The following is a 21147-nucleotide window of genomic DNA, read 5'->3' as shown; positions in this document are numbered from 1 at the left end:
ATGGTGGTGGTGAGGATTTGTCAATATACAAATTCCTGGGCTGTGTTTGTGATTAGGAATGCTTTCCTAATCACTTGACTAATCAGATGACTTTTGTACACAAGTCATCTGATGAGAATTCCCATTTGAGAATCACTGACGATGTTACCTGGGTATGACTCTTCCTTGCAACTTGAAAGATTTCAATGAACAATTTTTGTGTGCATGTGCGTGGGCTCTGTTTGGGGAAGATTGATGCATTATCTTTCTATTGTTATCTTTGTATTGCTATATACCCTATTTCTCACCACTCCATGTGAGAGCAATGCCTAACATAGAGCAGGTGTGACCGAAGAAAGGGAAAGAAAAGAACACAAGAAAGAGGGAAGGGAAAAGATGGGCTTGTCTCTTAGAGAAAAATACAGGAACTGAGCCACCAGCTCACACTGTGGTAAGACAGATTTTATAATCAGAAGGATGTTTGGGAAATGTTGGTTTTTGTGGAACTCACGTTATATGAAGAATATGTGGCAGGATTTGGGAGTTAGTTTCTGAGTCACTGTCTAAAGACCAGCATTGCCTTCAAATTCCCAGCATCAATGGCTGGCAGCCAATATTGGGAAGCCTTCTGCTTATTGGGCACTGGGGGACTTTCTAGACTCTGAAACAGGATTACATTTAATCCAAGAATTCTCAAAATGGAAACATTTAACTTTGGGAGGACTTAATTTACTTAGTTTGGATGGATCACATTTCACAACTATTTCAATCAAATTGACAGGTGTTTTATATGTGTTTGGAAATATAGAATTACTATAAATCTCTACAATATATTGGAACAATCTTTTTGGACAGACAGGTCCTAAATCCTGGCTTTACCACTTACCAGTTGTATGGGCTTAGGTGTCCTTGCTAAGTATATGGAAATATTAAGTAGATGAGTTGATAGGCGTAGAGGATTTTATTTTTTGGTAAAAAAAAAAAAAAAAAAGGAGGGAAGAAGTTGGTACACTGGTAGAGAGACAGAAGACAGAGAGGGGAACAGAGGGCAGACAAATATGTGTTCCCAGCCAGCCCAGGGGACCATTTGTACTGCTTCTGAATTAAGAGCCGGGACAGAGGCAGGATGCTATCAGGAAACCCATATTCCCAGGAAGGGTATTATGCAACAGGTTCTGATGAAGTATCCCCCTTAATGGCTTACAGACAGTAGATATTAGAAAGGAAAGTTTAGTCCAAGAACATGAGCAAACTGATTTCCTAAGCTCGTACTATACCCTCCTATAGTCCCCCAGAAACACTGAAGAGGCCTCAAGTAAGTGGTCCAAGTGTCACAGTTACACAAATCAGGACTAACAACTAGTGTTAGCATCACTTCTGCGGTCCCCACAGCCTGGTGCAAGGCCTGGAAACATTCATGTTCACATTTTACATCATAGGATTTCAAACTAGTTGCCTTCTTGCAGTCTGCATAGATTCCACTTTCTGACTAAATGAGGAAAAAATTAAGTGTGGCTTATGGTATTCAGTGTTAAATTTTACAATCTGGGTAGATGCAAGGAGATAACAGCTTGATGCTGTGTTTGACTATACCTTTCAAAACAAAAAAAAATGAAAGCTGCACTGTAGGAGCTCACATATTCCCAACTTCTGAAAAGATTGGTTAATTCAGGTTCTCACATAAAATTGACAAAGATGAATTAATCCTAGGCCAGACTTCTGTTTTCAAGAAAATGATCAGTTGTGAGTTATGTTTCTGATTTCAAATTTTGCAGCTTTCCCGAGAGGAATAATCCTCTTTTTATTGATAACTCAGGACAACATTAATACCCTGTTTGTGGGTACTTAATAAAAATAAAATAATGTGTTTTCTGTTTCCTGCCAACATTGTCAAAATCAGGTGCTGTGACAAATTACTAGATCTATGAGATAGGAAGCAGAACAATATAAAAGCACAGCATGTCTTGTTATATGTAAGCATTCGCCTTCCAAAAAATCTTATATTGGTAAAGCAAAGGACTTACCAAGGAAACCACCAAGGAATAATTTGAACTTGAGTAACAATTCCCTTTTCACTTTAGAATATAATTTTTATTAAAATTAACTGGTTTCAGATCACACATTAGAGTCTTTTATAGTAAACCAAGCAGAGATAGAGTAAAAAAATACATTTAAATGCATAATGTGATTAAATTATTTTTAGTAATAAAATTATAAAACTTCAACTTCCTACTTACATTAACATTTTATGATTTTCTGTGACAAAAATTTCTGATTAAATTGTTCTTCAGTGAGAAATGTATAAATTGTCAAGGGTCAGATGTGAGAGATTTCTCCTCTTTACAAATATCTTCCCTTATTCCTTGGTACAAGCAATTTTAATAACATTGCAAATTCATACGAATCCAAAGTAAATCTAGAAGAAAGAGATTTCTCCACATAGCTTACCAAAACGACTAACCCTCTCCACTCCATCTATAATTGCCTTGTAGTCCAAATTTTCTTCTATTCCAACCTGTGAAAGAATGACATTCTAAAAATGGTATAAAATATTTGACTAGGTATTCATGTATCGATTAGTGAATTCCATTTTACGTATTCCAAAGTAATGTCCTCTAAAGGCACACTTTTTTCCCACAGCAAAGTAAGAACGAATAAAACAAACACCTGATTACTTCAATTTCCAATTAAGAAAAGAATATTTTAAAATGTTACTATTCACAGTCGTTGCTGTATCACATTGATGCTCTGCAAATGGGCAAATCTCATAGTGTACAAGTATAGAGATTGGAAGTGACATTCCTAACTAAGGAATACAAGAGCCCTTCTACAAAAACCTTTTTATTTTGTATCGGTGTATAGCACAATGTTGCGACAGTTTCAGCTGAACGGTGAATGGACTCAGCCATACACATACATGTGTCCATTCTCCCCCAAACTCCCCTCCCATCCAGGCTGCCACATAACATGGAGCAGAGTTCCATGTGCAACACGGCAGCTCCTTGTTGGTTATCCATTTTAAACACAGCAGAATGTATATGTTCATTCCAAAATCCCTAACTGTCCCTTCCCCCCAACCCCTCCACTGGCAACCATAAGTTCGTTCTCTAAGTCTGTGAGTAAGAGTCCCCTTTGAAACATACCAGGTAAGAGGTTGTTCTCTTTGAAATGATGACCAGGTATCATTCCATTTGTGAGCCCTTCTATTTGTTAAAAAAAAACGTGCTTTGATATTCCCCATGATTGAAAAGTTAGTGCTAAATCCCTATGTGAATATATAAATATATACACACACATGATTACCTCAAATAAAATGGATAAAGCTCTTAACTTCCCTTTTCCTTTAATTGCTTCTTCAAAGCTTGAAAATCGGTCTGCATCAAAGCAGTAGATCTGCATCTATAAACATAATATTGATGGCTTTATTACAAAGACTTCACAAAAACTTCAGCAAAAAGACAATAAAATAATTAAATAATTTATCAGTTCAATAAGTTCAATTTGAGACATTTTATAAATGATATAATTCTATATTTTGCAAAATTTCAGAATATTTTATTAATTACATGTATACAAAGCTACATTTACTATCAATTACTCTTCAACAAAGAACAAAATATGAAGTTAGACAGATCTAGACCTGAAATTACCACTTTGAGACTGAGCAATTTTCAAATGTAATAAATTTACTTTACTTTAATTTTTTGGGCTGTACTTTGAGCGGTTTGCAGGATCTTAGTTCTCCGACCAGGGACTGAACCTTCATCCTTGGCAGTGAAAGTACAAAGTCCTACTCCCTGGACTATCATGGAATTTCCAAATAAAATAAATAATCAGATGCTATTTTAACTATTTTGATGGAATTCTTTCAAATACGGTTTCAACCTTCCTTGAATGGATGTGACCTACTTGATGGTCTGAGTTACCAGTTTTGGATATTACTGTCTTGAGCTCTACTAAGAGTGAAACCCTCAAGGAATCTCTGCTTCTACCTAAAAAATACCAAAGGAGTCCTAAATTCCTTATTTCAAGTCTCTCCTCCTGCTGTGAGGTTATGTATGTGTGTTAGTCACTCAGTCGTGTCTGACCCTGTGATCCCATGGGCTCCCATGGGTTCACCAGGCTCCTCTGTCTGTGAAATTCCCCAGGCAAGAATACTGGAGTGGTTAGCCATTTCCTTCTCTAGGGATCTTCCTGATCCAAGGATTGAACCCAGGTCTCCCACACTGCAGGCAGAGTCTTCCCTATCTGAGCCACCTTGTTAATTTCTACTTCAGTCCATACATCTATGATAGCCTTCACTCTCTGATAGGTTGATGTTCCTCGTGTCATGGGCTTGGAAATTAGATACAGGTAGTTTAGAGATGTAACTAAGGTAAGAACAGAACCCTCAGAGATGATTAATGTGCAGTGAGGGCTGTGATCAGAGAACTAGTGGGTGTGAAGCAGAAGAAAGCAGTGTCTCCTGTCTTGGGTAGTCACCAAAACCTTTCAGCCACCCTGAAGCATGAATGATTCTAAAGCTGGCAAATGAGAAGGCAGAAGAGAAGTGTGTTCAAGTCAGAGGGTCCAGCTAGGAAAAGCCTACAGGCAAGAAAGTATGAGAAGTGTGGGAAACTGAAAGTGTTAGGATTTCAGCTGAGCACATGTGAGAAGAGAAGAGAGATATGAGACTGGAGAAGTGGGCAGGGGTCACAGCAAGAAGGACTGTGAGGTAGTCCCAGCAGTTTGGGCCGGAGGGCAATAGAAAGTCCTTGATGGGGGGGCAGGGCTAAGGGGTAGGGGTGGCCAGTGGAAGGGATTAAGACTGGAGAGAAACTAGCTTCAGGGACATCCAAGTAAGAGACTAAGATGGCTGGAAACTTTTTCTGACCTCACACATCATTTAGGGGCAGAACTGAGGAGATGATTATAGGATGTGAGAGGCCAGGAAAAAAGAGCAATCAAGGATACCCTCTAGTTTCTCCACTTGCACAATTTTTTTTTTAATGTTTCAGTAAATTATTTTATTTGAGAATGACCTAGCTATTCAATAAACTTCCATCACTTAATTTAGCACAACTCAAGAAACCAAAATCTGGAGAGACAATTTATTATTTTTTTTCTTGGAGTATAGTTGCTCCTGCTTGCACAATTATATGGTGAATGTTTTAAAAAATAAACAACAGGGAGCTCCCTGATGGTCCAGTAATTAGGATTCAGGGCTTTCATTGCTGTGGGCTTCAGTTCCATCCCCGGTTGAAGAACCAAGATTCTGCAAAGCACATGGTTTGGCAAAAAAAAAAAAAGTAAATAAATAAAATAAAACCCATTAATGTTTACAAATTGAATAAAAAGAAACAACAAACAAATGACATCTCTGAGAGATGATTTGAGGGGCTTCTAAATAAGAAAAATATATGAGGTTTAGTACACAGATTCTGTACAATTTTACTGAATCATGGCTTGTGTTATTTTTAGGGTTTTCTTGATTTTCACCTCTGTTCTAAGGAGTACTGTGAGAGAGCTAAACTCTCAGAATTGAGAATGTTACCTGTTTAATGAGTTGATTTTCATATTTCTGACAAACAGGATTTGATAAATATACTTTTCTTTAAGGATATTTAAGAAATTATAAGCCACACATTTGAATGTGTTTATCCACATTATTTTTTAATCCTTTATTAAATAACTAACTCATTTTATTTTTATTATCAATAAATGCTTTGAATTATAAAAGTAAAAATACAACTTTAACACAGGCGATCTAGAAAATATGAGAGTTTTAAAGGAGAAAAGGTAATAATGCCATCACCCAGAGAAAATTACAATTAATGTTTTCTTGGTTTCCTTCCATTATTTTTACAACAGTAATAATTCAACCTTTCATTTAACCCTCCTAATAACTCTACAGAGAAGTGTTACTACTATTAAGTCAATTTCACAGATGAGAAACAGAAGCTTAGGGAAATTAAATAATTCATACAATGTCATGTCATATAACTACTAACTAAATGTGAAGCCAATATTCAAGCCTCGTCGGTTTGACTTAGACTCTGGACTCTCTCTTGGCCATTAATTAGTTTCACGCTTTACAAAATTTAGAATAATAACACTGTATATACTATTTTACCTTCTGCTTTTTAAAAGCATTCATATCTTATGACGAACCTTTTCTGTTAAATAAATCATTCTAAAACAGGATTTTCACAAGATCTATAATAATCCATTGTAATGTAATCATTTCCTTTTGTTTCAACTTTTATTATTGTAAATAAGTCTTTGCCTCCAAATTTTTGAGTATGTCCTTAATTATTCTTTAGACTAAATTGCTATAAATTGAAATGTAAGTATTGAGAATAAAACATCTAAAGTTATTGATAAGAACAAGTGAAATGCTTCCCAGAAAGTCTTGCCAATTTATACCTTCTCCAGACATGTGTGAAAGTGTTCACATTTTTCATTGTATATTACTATGCATTATATTTATTTGCTGATTTTAAATTTGAAACATTTTATCACTTTAATTTGAAGTTTATTGATTTTTTAGTAGTTGAAGTTTCCCCCTTTTTTCCCTAATGGGCTATGGGAAGAATTTCATTCATTCATTCACTCATCAATATTTACTAATCATCTATAATATAATGTGACACTCAGCATTACTAGAAAGTGGAAAATCAACCATAGATCTTATACAGCTCAGTCCAGAGAGAAATGCAGATATTAACCAAGTAAACAAAATATAACTGTATAAATTACAAAGGACTCAAATTATATGTTAAATGAAATCCCAGTGACTTAGAAAATGAAATAGTAAGTAGTGGGACTACTGACTTACCTCTAATGGAAATTTTTGCCCTTCTAAACTATGTTCTGATCCATCAGATGACATATTGCATTTTCCCCAGTGAAAAGCTATCTTGCTTGCTTTGAACACTGTTTCTGAAACCCCTCCACTGAGACGGTAGTCATTAGTGAGATTAATTTCCACTTGAAAAAAAAAACAATAAATTGACATCTAAGTTTTTGAAAATCAAAATTACAAGTTTAAATTTTAAGGTACATTAAGAACATAATGTATTTGATAAATTAAAAAAATAAGCTACATATTTTGAAAGCTGAACTTTGTAACTGCATTAATATACTTAATGTATCCTATTGCCACAAGTGTACAATAAATCCAAGACCTTAACTGCCATACAACACTTAAAGCAAGAGACAGGCAGTTCACCTACCCTGTCTGTCTGGTAGCCTACGTTTTTTTTGTTTGGTGTCCAAAACCCTGCTCCTCTAATGCCTCACATGGTGGAGAGGGGACAGTTAAAGCGAGAAGGAACAGAAGACTGGAAAGGAAAGGTCTTTTCTCCAACCTTCTCATGTTCCTGTTTCTCTTCCTTACCAAGCTGCTGCTGCTTTTGTCCCATCTCCTTATGTTTCCAAGCATCACCCCAGGCCTCATCAAGCTTCAGAATTTCTGTCCTAGACTGTGGCAAGGAAGGCGGGAGACCTTTTCCTTTTGAAGGGGTTTTAGCCATCTCATGTTTGAAACCTCGCTGGCAAGTCTCAGAATCTTAAACTCTAGAGATCCCTAGCAGATACCATCTACTATCTGTATTTTAGGAGTCATCTGGGGATTAATGATTCTCTTGAGAGTTTAATGCAGGATTTCAATGTCTCTCAGTCAGATTTAAATAGTCTTTGTTTCATTAGGCAGAAATCACTTTTGGCATTTGGAACTGAATCCAACATACTGCGCAGTGTAAAGACTTCTGAGTAAAACATAATTTCTAGGCTGCATTTTTTTTTTCCAGCAGACATAGCTAGTTAGAGATATACATTTTCATGAATAATAACAATAGCAACAAATGACAATAATGGTCAACATTCATTTATCACTTATGACATGACAGGCATTACATTACTTTACATGTATTAAATATTTGATCCTACACAATAGAAGGTGATACCATTACAATCCCTATTTTACAAGATAAGGAAATTGGTCACAGCAAGGTTAAGGAACTTGCTCAAGGTTCCACACTGTGCTTTAAATGGCCAGAATTGAACCTAGAAAGTGTGGCTCTAAAGATTAAGTGCTTGACCACACTCCACCAAGAAAAATGAAGCAGAGATTACATGCTTTACTTCTTTGTAACACCCACTAAAACTAGTAATTAAAATGTCTAACATTTAGGACAATATACTATTATATATTTAATTAATAATACATTATCAGTTCAGTTCAGTCGCTCAGTTGTGTCCGACTTTTTGCGACCCCATGAACCGCAGCACGCCAGGCCTCTTATAACATATAAAATTATTCATTCAACAAATACTTATTGAGTGCTTATTATTTGTCAAGCACTGATCCAGAAAAATTCCTACCTTCACAGAATTTAAATTACAATATTCACACAATTATATTAGCAAAATATGGAAAATAGAGAAAAATATCACTTACAATAAAATCACCCCAACATGGCTACTACTATAGTGAATATTTTTTCTAATCTTTTTCCCATGAGTATATTTGCTTTTACATAACTTGTTGATATACATACAATTTCATTTAAAACATAACATCAGAAAAAAATGCTAGCTTTTGTAAACTTCTATTTGTTGCTTACTGGAATTTTTATGACATAATTTGCATACTAAGAAAAAAAGCTTTATTAGAGAGTGCTTCCTAAGTATAGTATATAATTTAAAACTTTCTATCTAGAAGGACCAATAATTTCTTAAAATTCAATTATAGTAGATTGCTTTTTTCACATCCAAATATTGAACATAATATACAACTGAGTAGAAAAAATCAAATAAAATGCACAAGAGAAAGAAATCCTGATTGACTAAGTGATTAACCAGTGATAGAGTTATTAAGTTAATTAGCTATATATTATGTTATCTTTATCAGCTCTTCCTGTGGAGGCATCTTTATTGCTATATTACTAGAGAACATTATGACTTTGGTTATTTAATTGTTTGTACACATTTCTAAAAGTCTAAACTTCCAATTTTCTATTTGATTTCTTGTACCCATAGTTTCTATCCAGTTCATACTACATACATCATTCAAAGAAAAATTTAATGAAAATAATCTAAACACATTCTAAGTCTGATAAACATATTAAAGTCAGAAATAAAATGCAAGTATTTTACCTGTTTTCCCAGTGTTATGAATGAATGTGTTTTCCAAAGATGTTTTATCCCAATCCTGAAATTTAAGTTTCTTCAGATTCACATTTACTTGTGTAAGATCTTCATCAATATTGATAGGAGACTGTTTGGGGCTATTACATGTTGGATATTTCTTTCCCCAATTTTTTTGATTCAGTGCTCCTAGAGGAAAAAATGGCAATAAGTTTGGTTTTTAAATAACTATGCAAAAGCTAAATTTTATGTTTATAAAGTAGTTAATGTTACATAAAAATAGAACATTGGGAAAAACTGAGACATCTTTAAACCAATTCTTAAGAGCAATTACAATTGGTCTCTGTATTCACGGGTTTCACAACTGCAAATTCAACCAACCTCAGAGCAAAAATATTTGGGAAAAAACTCCAGAATGTTCCAAGGAAACTTTAATTTGCCAAGTGCTGACAACTATTTACATAGCATTTACATCGTATATGCAACTGTTTACACAGCATTTACATTGTATTCAGTTCAATTCAGTCCCTCAGTTGTGTCTGACTCTTTGAGACCCCATGGACTGCAGAACGCCAGGCCTCCTTGTCCGTCACCAACTCCTACAGTTTACTCAAATTCATGTCCATTGAGTCGGTGATTCCATCCAGCCATTTCATCCTCTGTTGTCTCCTTCTCCTCCTGCCTTCAATCTTTCCCAGCATCAGGGTCTTTTCAAACGAGTCAGTTTTTCACATCACCTGGCCAAAGTATTGGAGCTTCAGCTTCAATATCAGTCCTTCCAATGAACACTCAGGACTGATCTCCTTTAGGATGGACAGGTTGGATCTCCTTGCAGTCCAAGGGACTCTCAAGAGTCTTCTCCAACACCACAGTTCAAAAGCATCAATTCTTCAGCGCTCAGCTTTGTTTATACTCCAACTCTCATATCCATACATGACTACTGGAAAAACCATAGCCTTGACTACACAGACCTTTGTTGGCAAAGTAATGTCTCTGATTTTTAATATGCTATCTGGGTTGGTCATAACTTTCCTTCCAAGGAGCAAGCGTCTTTTAATTTCATGGCTGCAGTCACCATCTGCAGTGATTTTGGAGCCCCCCAAAAATAAAGTCTGCCACTGTTTCCATTGTTTCCCCATCTATTTGCCATGAAGTGATGGGACCAGAGGCCATGATTTTATAGTTTTCTGAATGTTGAGCTTTAAGCCAACTTTTTCACTCTCCTCTTTCACTTTCATCAACTGCTCTTTAGTTCTTCCTCACTTTCTGCTATAGGGTGGTGTCATCTGCATATCTGAGGTTATTGATATTTCTCCTGGCAATCTTCATTCCAGGTTGTGCTTCATCCAGCCCAGCGTTTCTCATGATGTACTCTGCATATAAGTTAAATAAGCAGGGTGACAATATATAGCCTTGACGTACTCCTTTTCCTATTTGGAACCAGTCTGTTGTTCCATGTCCGGTTCTAACTGTTGCTTCCTGACCTGCATACAGATTTCTCAAGAGGCAGGTCAGGTGGTCTGGTAATCCCACCTCTTTCAGAATTTTCCACAGTTTGTTGTGATCTACACAGTCAAAGGCTTTGGCTTAGTCAGTAAAGCAGAAATAGATGTTTTTTTTGGAACTCTCTTGCTTTTTCAGTGATCCAGTGGATGCTGGCAATTTGATCTCTGGTTCCTTTGTCTTTTCTAAAGCCAGCTTCAACATCTGCAAGTTCAATACTTGCAGAAGCTGAAGCCTGGCTTGGAGAATTTTGAGCATTACTTACTAGTGTGTGAGATGAGTGCAATTGTGTGGAGTAGTTTGGACATCCTTTGTCATTGCCTTTCTTTCAGACTGGAATGAAAACTGACCTTTTCCAGTCCTGTGGCCACTGCTGAGTTTTCCAAATTTGCTGGCATATTGAGTGCAGCACTTTCACAGCATCATCTTTTGGGATTTGAAATAGCTCAACTGGAATTCTATCACCTCCACTAGCTTTGTTCTTAGTGATGCTTCCTAAGGCCCACTTCACTTCACATTCCAGGAAGTTTGGCTCTGGGTTGTGAAGATGTTTTTTGTACAGTTCTTCTGTGTATTTTTCCCACCTCTTCTTAATATCTTCTGCTTCTGTTAGGTCCATACCATTTCTGTACTTCACTGAGCCCATCTTTGCATGAAGTGTTCCCTTGGTTCCCTAATTTTCTTGAAGAGATCTCTAGTCTTTCCCATTCTATTGTTTTCCTCTATTTCTTTGCACTGATCATTGAGGGAGGCTTTCTTACGTCTCCTTGCTATTCTTTGGAACTCTGCATTCAAATGGGTATATCCATCTTTTTCTCCTTTGTTTTTTGCTTCTTTTCTTTTCACAACTATTTGTAAGGCCTCCTCAGAAAGCCATTTTGCTTTTTTGCCTTTTTCTTGAGGATGGTCTTGATCCCTGTCCTCTGTACAATTGAGCCACATTGTATTAGTTATTATAAATAATCTAGAGATGATTTGAAGACTATGGAAGCATGTATATAGGCGATATGAAAATACTACACCATTTTATATAAGGGATTTGCACGTCCACAAATTTTGGTATCCGAAGGAATCCTGGAACAATCCCTCTCTGATATTGAGAAACAACTGTATTCCTAGATTTAGATTCTGGGTTTTAATATGGTACATCATGAGAACAAGAGAAGGGGTCAACAAGACCCTTGTTTAGCCATCACACTCTTACAAATCCACAGAAAATCCATTTGTCTTATCAGATGTTAGTCCTAACCCAGGGGTCCAGATTAAAACATGTCCAGTTGATAGGAGTTAGATTATGATCTGACTTCCTTAGCACTCTCCATGGGGTGAAGGGGGACGCTGTAGACTATATGTCATCCCAGCCATTGACTGATTTGGTTTAATTTCCATTTATGTGTGTGTTGTGTGTTAGTCACTCAGTCGTGTCTGACTCTGCAATCCCATGCAATCCCACTCTGTAGCCAGCCAGGCTCCTCTGTCCATGAAATTCTCCAGGCAAGAATACTGGAGTAGATAGTCATTCCCTTCTCCAGGGGATCTTCCTGACCCAGGGATCAAACCCCAGTCTCCTGCATTGCAGGCAGATTCTTTACCATCTGAGCCACCAGGGAAGCCCAAATTTCCATCTGCTCAGGGTCTCATTTATATAAACATAATCATCTGGGCTATCTTTGAAATATCTCTTTCTTTTCCCTCTTTTCTTTTTTTCTGGTCATAAAAGTTAACAGACTTTGTTGTTTAACAAGAAGAAAAATAAAACAGGGCTTTCCAGAATTTTGTTTACTGTAAAGTGAATTTTCATCTGTTCCACAGGAAGAACAGTCCTCTCAACCAAAATTGCCCTGTAATTTTGCCTTTATTTCAACACTACCTGAAGCCATAAACCATCTCTCATAACCTTACCTCACTGGATATTAACTGAGCTAAGTACCCACGAAGTGCTAAGAATAGGTATGTCTTATTTAATGTTCATTTATTAAAATACAGGAAATGTTGCAGATCCAAGTCTCAACCTTTTCTCTGGCTAAACTCTAGCATTTCTGCAGCCATTCCATGAAAGAGAATGCAGCACCATTTTCAGCTTCTTCCTTTCAAATGCTTTTCTTTTTGAACATGAGTATGGGTAAGGCCAAGATTTTAGACTATTGATGTTTAGAGAAATTATAAGAAAACATACTATCCATACAACTCTAGTCTATACCATCTTTTTGGGATAAGGCAATCAGAGAGGATGACTTTCACACAAGCTGTCATTGTGTGCTAAAGCTCATTTTGCATAATTTAACCCAGGAAAGAAATAATAACTAATCACACCATGGAACTGCCTGCATAGCCTGGGAAAATTAGGCAATTCATCTCCTAGTGAGGCATTCACCAGAATCAATAATAGGTGCTGAAAACTTATTTTGTTTTAAAATCTTAGCTCTAAGCTTAGAGTGCTTGAATACAATATGCTTTAAATATGCACAGTGATGCACATTTTGGCTTCTAGGAACAACTTTAAAGAATTGAGTAATAATACTATGTTAATTTCACTGTAAGGAACATTGGCATGGAGACAAGAAAGCACTGCTTGTTTTACTCATGTCATTGTAAGCGAAACAAGAGAGAGAAACTGCGGTATGAATCAATAAAGCTCTTCCTATTAAATTTTTAAAAACAGTACAATAAATTCTGAGCACACTTAGGAAGAGTCTGATAGTTGTGATGCATAGAAACACAAAATTTTAAGTCCCTAGTAACACTGAATACGATTTATAACCTGTTTTGTCCATAATATTTTGTGCTCATCTTTATGTGGATTCTAACTTAGCACATCCATAACTGAACACTTGATTTCTGCCCTACAAGTTAGTGCCTCCTACGTTCACTGTCGTTCATAAACACAGAAGTCATCCTCATGCCTCTGTTTCCTCCTCAGCAAGCCCTTTGGGATCTACCTTCAAAATATTTCCTTAATTAGGTCGTTTCTCATCTCCACTGTTAGTGCCCTAGTCCAAGCTACCCTCATTCCTGGCCTGAAGTCTTGCTGTTCCACAAGCAGCATCACCATCAACTAGGAGATTGTTAGGAGAGTCAGGTCTCCACTGCAGCTTCACCAGTCAGAATCTACATTTTAACACAATCTGCAGGAGATTCATATACACATTAAATTTTTACAAACATGACTTAGACATATCCAGTAGTCATGGATGTGAGAGTTGGACCATAAAGAAGGCTAAATACTGAAGAATTGATGTTTTCAAACTGTGGTGGTGAAGAATACTCTTGAGAGCTCCTTGGACAACAAGGAGATCAAATCAGTCAATCTTAAAGGAAATCAACCCTGAACATTCATTGCAAGGACTGATGCTGAAGCTGAAGCTCCAATACTTTGGCCACCTGATGAGAAAAGCCGACTCATTGGAAAAAGACCCTGTTGCTGGGAAAGATTGAGAGCAGGAGGAGAAGGGGGCAACAGAGGATGAGATGGTTGGATGGCATCATACACTCAATGGGCATTAGTTTGAGCAAACTCTGGGAGACAGTGAAAGACAAGGAAGCCTGGCATGCTGCAATCCATGGAGTTGCAAAGAGTCGGACATGACTTAGCAACTAAACAACAATAAAGTGACCCATGTCTACCATGAGATAATACAGGTTAAGCTACTAAATTTGTAGTAATTTGCTGTGTGGCGTAAGAAAACTAATGCAATCTGTAGCTAGTCATCTTTTAAAGCACGTGTTAGATTATGCATAACTCCTTGACTTGCTGCTGCTGCTGCTGCTGCTGCTAAGTCGCTTCAGTCGTGTCCGACTCTGTGAGGCCCCATGGACGGCAGCCCATTAGGCTCCCCCGTCCCTGGGATTCTCCAGGCAAGAACACTGGAGTGGGTTGCCATTTTCTTCTCCAATGCATGAAAGTGAAAAGTGAAAGTGAATTCGCTCAGTCATGTCCGACTCTTAGCAACCCCACCGACTGCGGTCCACCAGGCTCCTCCATCCATGGGATTTTCCAGGCAAGAGTGCTGGAGTGGGGTGCCATTGACTTAGGTCCTTCCAATGCATTTTCATATTAGAATAAAATATATAGACTCTTTCCCAGGGCTGATAGACCCTGTATGATGTCACCAGTCACATCCACTCGGATCTCATTTTCTGCCACTCTGTGGTGATGACTCTCTAGTCCAGCCATACTGACTTCTTTTCTGTTCCTTAAGCATGAGAAGCCTCGGGGCTTACCACTTGCTGCCACTCACTTTCTGGAATCTTCTGCCCCATTTGTCTGCAAGGCTTCTTCTGATCAGGTCTCTGCCCAAATACATCTCTTTAGAGAGAGGCTTTCTCTAAACAATCTGTATAAAATACACTTCCCTTCCTCAGCAATTCTCAATCACTTCTCCTATTTTATTTTTCTTCTCCTAAGTTACTAACTGGGGCTTCCTAGGTAGTGCTAGTGGTAAAGAACCTGCCTGCCAATGCAGGAGACATAAGAGACGTGGGTTTGACCCCTGGGTGGGAAAGATTGCCTGGAGCAGGGCATGGCAACCCACTCCAGTATTCTTGCCTGGAAAATCCCATAGACAGAGGAGCTTGGTGGGCTATAGTTCATGGGGTCGCAAAGAGTCGGACATCACTGAAGCGCCAGCACAGCACAGCACAAGATACTAATTATGTTTATTTATTTGTTTCCACACTCTAGCATCTAGAGAAAAGCCTGGCACATGGTAGGTATTCAATAAATGTTTGTTGAATGACTGAATCAGACAAAAAAATGTTATATTAAGAACATTTTTTAATATATATTTTAAATAAAATGTCTTTCATTTTATTAGTCTGAGCTCACAGGGGTCTAACATAGGATGAAAATAAGAAAAAAAAAAAGAAAGAAAACTGACCAACTAAAGAACATTTCTAAATTCAACTGTAGGCCACATCTACCTGTCTGTTATATGACAATTTTGTTGAGTAGTCCCAACTAAACTTCTGCTAAAGGATCTCAAGAAAGATCTGATGTCCACACTGGGTGTTGTCTGACGGTATACGATCCCGAGTCACTGGATTATGTTTGAAGTGCATCAAATGACTACACTGAGTGTGGACTCAGTTTAAATCACCTACTAGCTCATCATGCCAACTACAGCATAGGTTCAGGAAGACTCCTTAATTTCTGTGATTAAAAGACAAAAGAGTGAGAACAGGGAAAAGAAAATTTCTCAGTGAAAAGGCTGTAAAACAGAAAAAGTCCAAAAATATAAGACCTTGATGTTATTTTTGCAATGGACTCTGAAAAAAGGATGTTTCAGATACTCATAAGTAGAAATCCAGGAAAAGAAAATTGTGTTAAAATTGTGCACAAGGATGAAACATAAATCAAAGAAGCATTAAATATACTTTAGCTGTTTTGATAATGAAGCAATATTTAACCCTATGCTTAAATATTATTTTTAAAATTCCCAAATTAATGTTTTTAATTTTGCAGTTGGAGACTGCAGTCCATGTAGTAATTAAAGCCAGGATGATGTATCCAAGAAAGCAGGTGTACAGAATTGATTAGAACTATACTGTATCACTTGAGAGTTATTAACAAATGTTGTGAAGGAAGAAATTAGGATATGCATTGTCATTGCAGCAGAAGATCAGCACGGTGATTTACCCATCAGGAGGACTGCAGACTACTAAATGACAGCTCTGGAGAATTAAATTATTCATTCACATAGTCGTCCATTCTTTCATGCATTTATTGACTCACCTGAATTAGTGCCACCCCTATGAATTTCCTGTGCTCACCTCTACTTGAGCACTTCACAGACTGTCTGTTGTTTGTCAACTTATCTATCACATCTATATCTTATCACCAAACTCTGAGTCTGGCACACGGTAGACACAAATTAAGTGCTTGGGCAATAAACTTTGAACACCAAGCGAATATATCCAGTATTTACATCCTATGCACTCTTGATTCCAAGCAGAATGGAAAGCAATTGTAGGCTCTGTAGGAAATATGCATGAGTTCAAGTTTGTTTGATCCTTGTTTATTCTTTCATTCCAGAAGGTTGGGAATGTGTTCAATAAAAAATAAGACAAGTGCATAAAGGAGTAGATGGGATGAAAGAAGGTAAACACGGTTATCAACGCATGCAATGCAGGTTTTGAGGGACGGACAGAATCCAGAAGGCAGAGGGCAACTGAGAGCATGTCTGCTTGGGTGATGAGCCTGAGCAAACTCACTGTGGGAGAAAAGTGCAGGCAATGCTCAGAGAGAAGTGAGCAGGGAGTGGATGCCTCTTTACCGAGGGAGACTGAAAGGCAGGCTGTAATCAGATGTAGTTAGGGAGGCCAGTGGGAGGCACTGAGGCTTTGGAACACTAAGGAGCTCACTGTTGCCTCATCAGAGAGGTTGAACTGGCAGGAATGCAGGATGAGCAGGAAGAGGGAGGCTGCATAATGAGTGGATACTTCCACTGGCATCTTCTATGTGTCTTCATCTGATTTGATAAAGTTAGTTGCTCTGTTGTATCTGACTCTTTGCAACTGCATGAACTATATAGCCTGCCAGGCTCCCCTGTCCATAGAATTTTCCAAGCAAGAGTACCAGAATGGATTGCCATTTCCTTCTCCAAGGGATCTTCCTGATATAGGGATTGAACCCAGGTCTTCAGCATTGCAGGCAGACTCTTCTCTGTCTGAGCCACCAGGGAAGCCCAATCCCAGTGCAATGGACTGAAGGTTTAAGTCCCTCCAAAATTTATATGTTAGAATCCTACTCTCCATGTGATAGCCTTTGGAGGTGGGGCCTTTAGGAGGTGATTAGGTCATAAAGGCTCTGACTGACATCAAGGATTAGTGCCTTTATTAAAGAGACCCCAGAGAGATCCCTCGCCCCTCCTAAATATGAGGTTACAGTGAAAAAACAGTGATCTAAGAAACAGCCCTCACTAGATACAAAGTCTGCTGGTGCCTTGACCTTTAACTTTCGGTTCTTCAGAACTGTGATAAATAAACTTCTGTTGTTTATAAGCCACCAGTCTATGGTATTTTGTTGTAGAAGCCTGAATGGCTAAGATAGCCTGGATCTATTTGGAATACAGTATGTTTCTGTTTCTTGCTCATACTGTAATTTCACAGAACCTTTCTTAGAACCTGGCACTTAAGGCCTAAATAAATATTTCCTGAATGAACAATAGTTCAAGAAAATATCTATAGTTACCTGTACTTCAATATCTTTGTACTATATACCTTCTAAATAGGAGCACATTCTAAAAAACATTTTGTGTAGTAAAGTATTTATTACTCCATCAGTGTCCAACATAAAAATATCAACTGGGGAAAAACAGAGTTTAAAATAAAGAAGGGTGAGTAAAATACCAATGCATACTTTTTAATATTTGAAAAGTGAGAAAATGATGAAAATGAAAATCAAAGGAAAAAAAATCTTTGTTCCCCTCTTTTTTACACGATTCTTGAGTCTAATCTTCCAGTATCAGAAAAGTTAATAAAATAATTAAAATATAGTATAAGGCATTCAGCAAACATCCACTGAAATTCATATAAACATGATTTAAAATCCCAATGTTTATTTCTTTTCAAGGTTACCATAAATTACTGATATTTAACAAGATTTGAATAACAGAAGACTTGGAACTGATTCTTTAAAAATCAAGATATTGTTAAGAAAAACGTATACTGCTTTTAATCTTAATGGATTTCTTGTCTAGTCCAGATTTTGATGTAAGAAAACATTTGTGCCTGTACATATTTACATATAAAATATTATTAAGAGGAAAATATAAATGTAATATTAGAATGTAGACTACAATAATGATTGTGGCATTAATGCAAGTAACTGCTTTGAATAAACTCCTCTCAAGATTCCATATGCCATAAATCAAAGCTTTATAAAGTACACTGGACTTGCTTCATAGGTACTAACAAATACACCAAAAGCTAAATGTGTAAGTCACTGAAGTAGCACAAAGTTATCAGCAGTGAGATGTCATAGATTCAAATTTCAGTTTATTTAAATACAGAAATGAAGTAAATCAGTGTTACTTTCAATAAAAATATAGCATATAACTGTACTCCAGCAAAATGGATAAATATATTTAGGTATGTAAACACTTTTCAGATGATACAATCAGCTGCTTTAGAAAGTGGGTTTCCTCAAAGATAAGAAAATAAACTCCCAAAGTACTGAGCAACAGTCATTGAGTGATTTCATGTCACACCAGTAAATATCTTCACATAATTTGAAAGCAAAGGAAGAAAGATGTCCGAGGTAACTTTCCATGTTGAGAAGAAGAATGAGGATGTATTTTTATAAGCATAAATCGACATGCCAGCTTATGGTTTTGGTTAAAGAGAGGTTTCCAGAGCTAGAGAGATCAAAGCAGTTGGCAAATATAAATTATGGTTGCTATTAAAAATGTGCTGAAAGCAGATAAAATGCAAACAATTTCAGCATGACACGTTTAGTCAGGACGGCATTTTCCATTATTATCTGCCCTAATGGGATGCTGACATTAGGGCAGCAGAGAAGCTTTGCAAGCCTGGCAGATACATCCAACTGACAGAGGGTTACAAATGTCAGGGAAGGTACTTATCAATTTATACAGGAAAAGGCTAGCACAAGATTTCCTTAAGGACTATATTAAAGAAGATTATTAGCTAATGCTCAGTAAAAATAAATACAGGGAGTGATTAGAAATTTACTTCCAAGTTACTGTCTAAAATTTTATGACTTTTTCTTCTTTAGAAGAGAAGCAAAAAGCAAAGGAGAAAAGGAAAGATATACCCATTTGAATGCAGAATTCTAAATAATAGCAAGGAGAGAAAAGAAAGCCTTCCTCAATGATCAGTGCAAAGAAATAGAGGGAAACAGTAGAATGGGAAAGACTAGAGATCTCTTCAAGAAAATCAGAGATACCAAGGGAACATTTCATGCAAAGATGGGCTCGATAAAGGACAGAAATGGTATGGACCTAAGAGAAGCAGAAGATATTAAGAAGAGGTGGCAAGAATACACAGAAGACCTGTACAAAAAAAGATCTTCATGACCCAGATGATCACGATGGTGTGATCACTCACCTAGAGCCAGACATCCTGGAATGGGAAGTCAATTCTTAGTGATGCTTAGGAAGCATCATTACGAACAAAGCTAGTGGATGTGATGGAATTCCAGTTGAGTTATTTCAAATCCTAAAAGATGATGTTGTGAAAGTGCTGCACTCAATGTGTCAGCAAATTTGGAAAACTCAGCAGTGGCCACAGGACTGGAAAAAGTCAGTTTTCATTCCAATCCCAAAGAAAGGCAATGCCAAAGAATGCTCAAACTACCGCACAATTGCACTCATCTCACACGCTAGTAAAGTAATGCTCAAAATTCTCCAAGCCAGGCTTCAGCAATATGTGAACCGTGAATTTCCAAATGTTCAAGCTGGTTTTAGAAAAGGCAGAGGAACCAGAGATCAAATTGTCAACATCCGCTGGATCATGGAAAAAGCAAGAGAGTTCCAGAAAACATCTGTTTCTGCTTTATTGACTGTGCCAAAGCCTTTGACTATGTGGATCACAACAAACTGTGGAAAATTCTGAAAGAGATGGGAATACCAGACCACCTGACCTGCCTCTTGAGAAATTTGTATGAAGGTCAGGAAGCAACAGTTAGAACTGGACATGGAACAACAGACTGGTTCCAAATAGGAAAAGGAGTATGCCAAGGCTGTACACTGTCACGCTGCTTACTTAACTTATATGCAGAGTACATCATGAGAAAAGCTGGGCTGCACGAAGCACAAGCTGGAATCAAGATTGCCAGGAGAAATATCAATAAACTCAGATATGCAGATGACACCACCCTTATGGCAGAAAGTGAAGAAGAACTAAAGAGCCTCTTGATGAAAGTGAAAGAGAGTGAAAAAGTTGGCCTAAAGCTTAACATTCAGAAAACTAAGATCATGGCATCCGGTCCCATCACTTCATGGGAAATAGATGGGGAAACAATGGAAACAGTGGCAGACTTTATTTTTGGGGGCTCCAAAATCACTGCAGATGGTGATTGCAGCAATGAAATTAAAAGACGCTTACTCCTTGGAAGGAAAGTTACGACCAACCTAGACAGCATATTAAAAAGCAGAGACATTACTTTGTCAACAAAGGTCCATCTAGTCAAGGCTATGGTTTTTCCAGTGGTCATGTATGGATGTGAGAGTTGGACTATAAAGAAAGCTGAGCGCTGAAGAATTGATGCTTTTGAACTGTGGTGTTAGAGAAGACTTTTGAGATTCCCTTGGACTGCAAGGAGACCCAACCAGTCCATCTTAAAGGAGATCAGTCTGGAGTGTTCATTGGAAGGACTGATGCTGAAGCTGAAACTCCAATACTTTGGCCACCTGATGTGAAGAGCTGACTCACTGGAAAAGACCCTGATGCTGGGAAAGATAGAAGTCGGGAGGAGAAGGGGACAGCAGAGGATAAGATGGTTGGATGGCATCACCGACTCAGTGAACATGAGTTTGGGTAAACTCTGGGAGGCGGTGATGGACAGGGAGGCCTGGC

The 21147-nt window shown here is 37.5% G+C and overlaps 1 protein-coding gene across 7 annotated transcripts in view; it reads right to left on the bottom strand.

The window, feature by feature from the left end:
- The window catches only part of PTPRZ1 (protein tyrosine phosphatase receptor type Z1), a 209875-nt gene that overhangs the window by 81465 nt on the left and 107263 nt on the right, over nucleotides 1-21147 (bottom strand). For all 7 annotated transcript variants that reach the window (XM_010804404.3, XM_010804405.3, NM_001192272.4 and 4 more), the window contains exons 3-6: nucleotides 9118-9297; nucleotides 6797-6948; nucleotides 3283-3378; nucleotides 2428-2494 (exon numbers count right to left, since the gene is read on the bottom strand). In XM_010804404.3, the coding sequence (XP_010802706.1) occupies nucleotides 2428-2494; nucleotides 3283-3378; nucleotides 6797-6948; nucleotides 9118-9297 (495 nt within the window). The remainder of the gene's footprint in view (nucleotides 1-2427; nucleotides 2495-3282; nucleotides 3379-6796; nucleotides 6949-9117; nucleotides 9298-21147) is intronic.

Source organism: Bos taurus, chromosome 4, assembly GCF_002263795.3.
Source record: "Bos taurus isolate L1 Dominette 01449 registration number 42190680 breed Hereford chromosome 4, ARS-UCD2.0, whole genome shotgun sequence".
Taxonomy (NCBI): Eukaryota; Metazoa; Chordata; class Mammalia; order Artiodactyla; family Bovidae; genus Bos; species Bos taurus.
The sequence above is the reverse complement of the archived record's forward strand: the minus strand, read 5'-3'. Positions and strand labels throughout refer to the sequence as shown.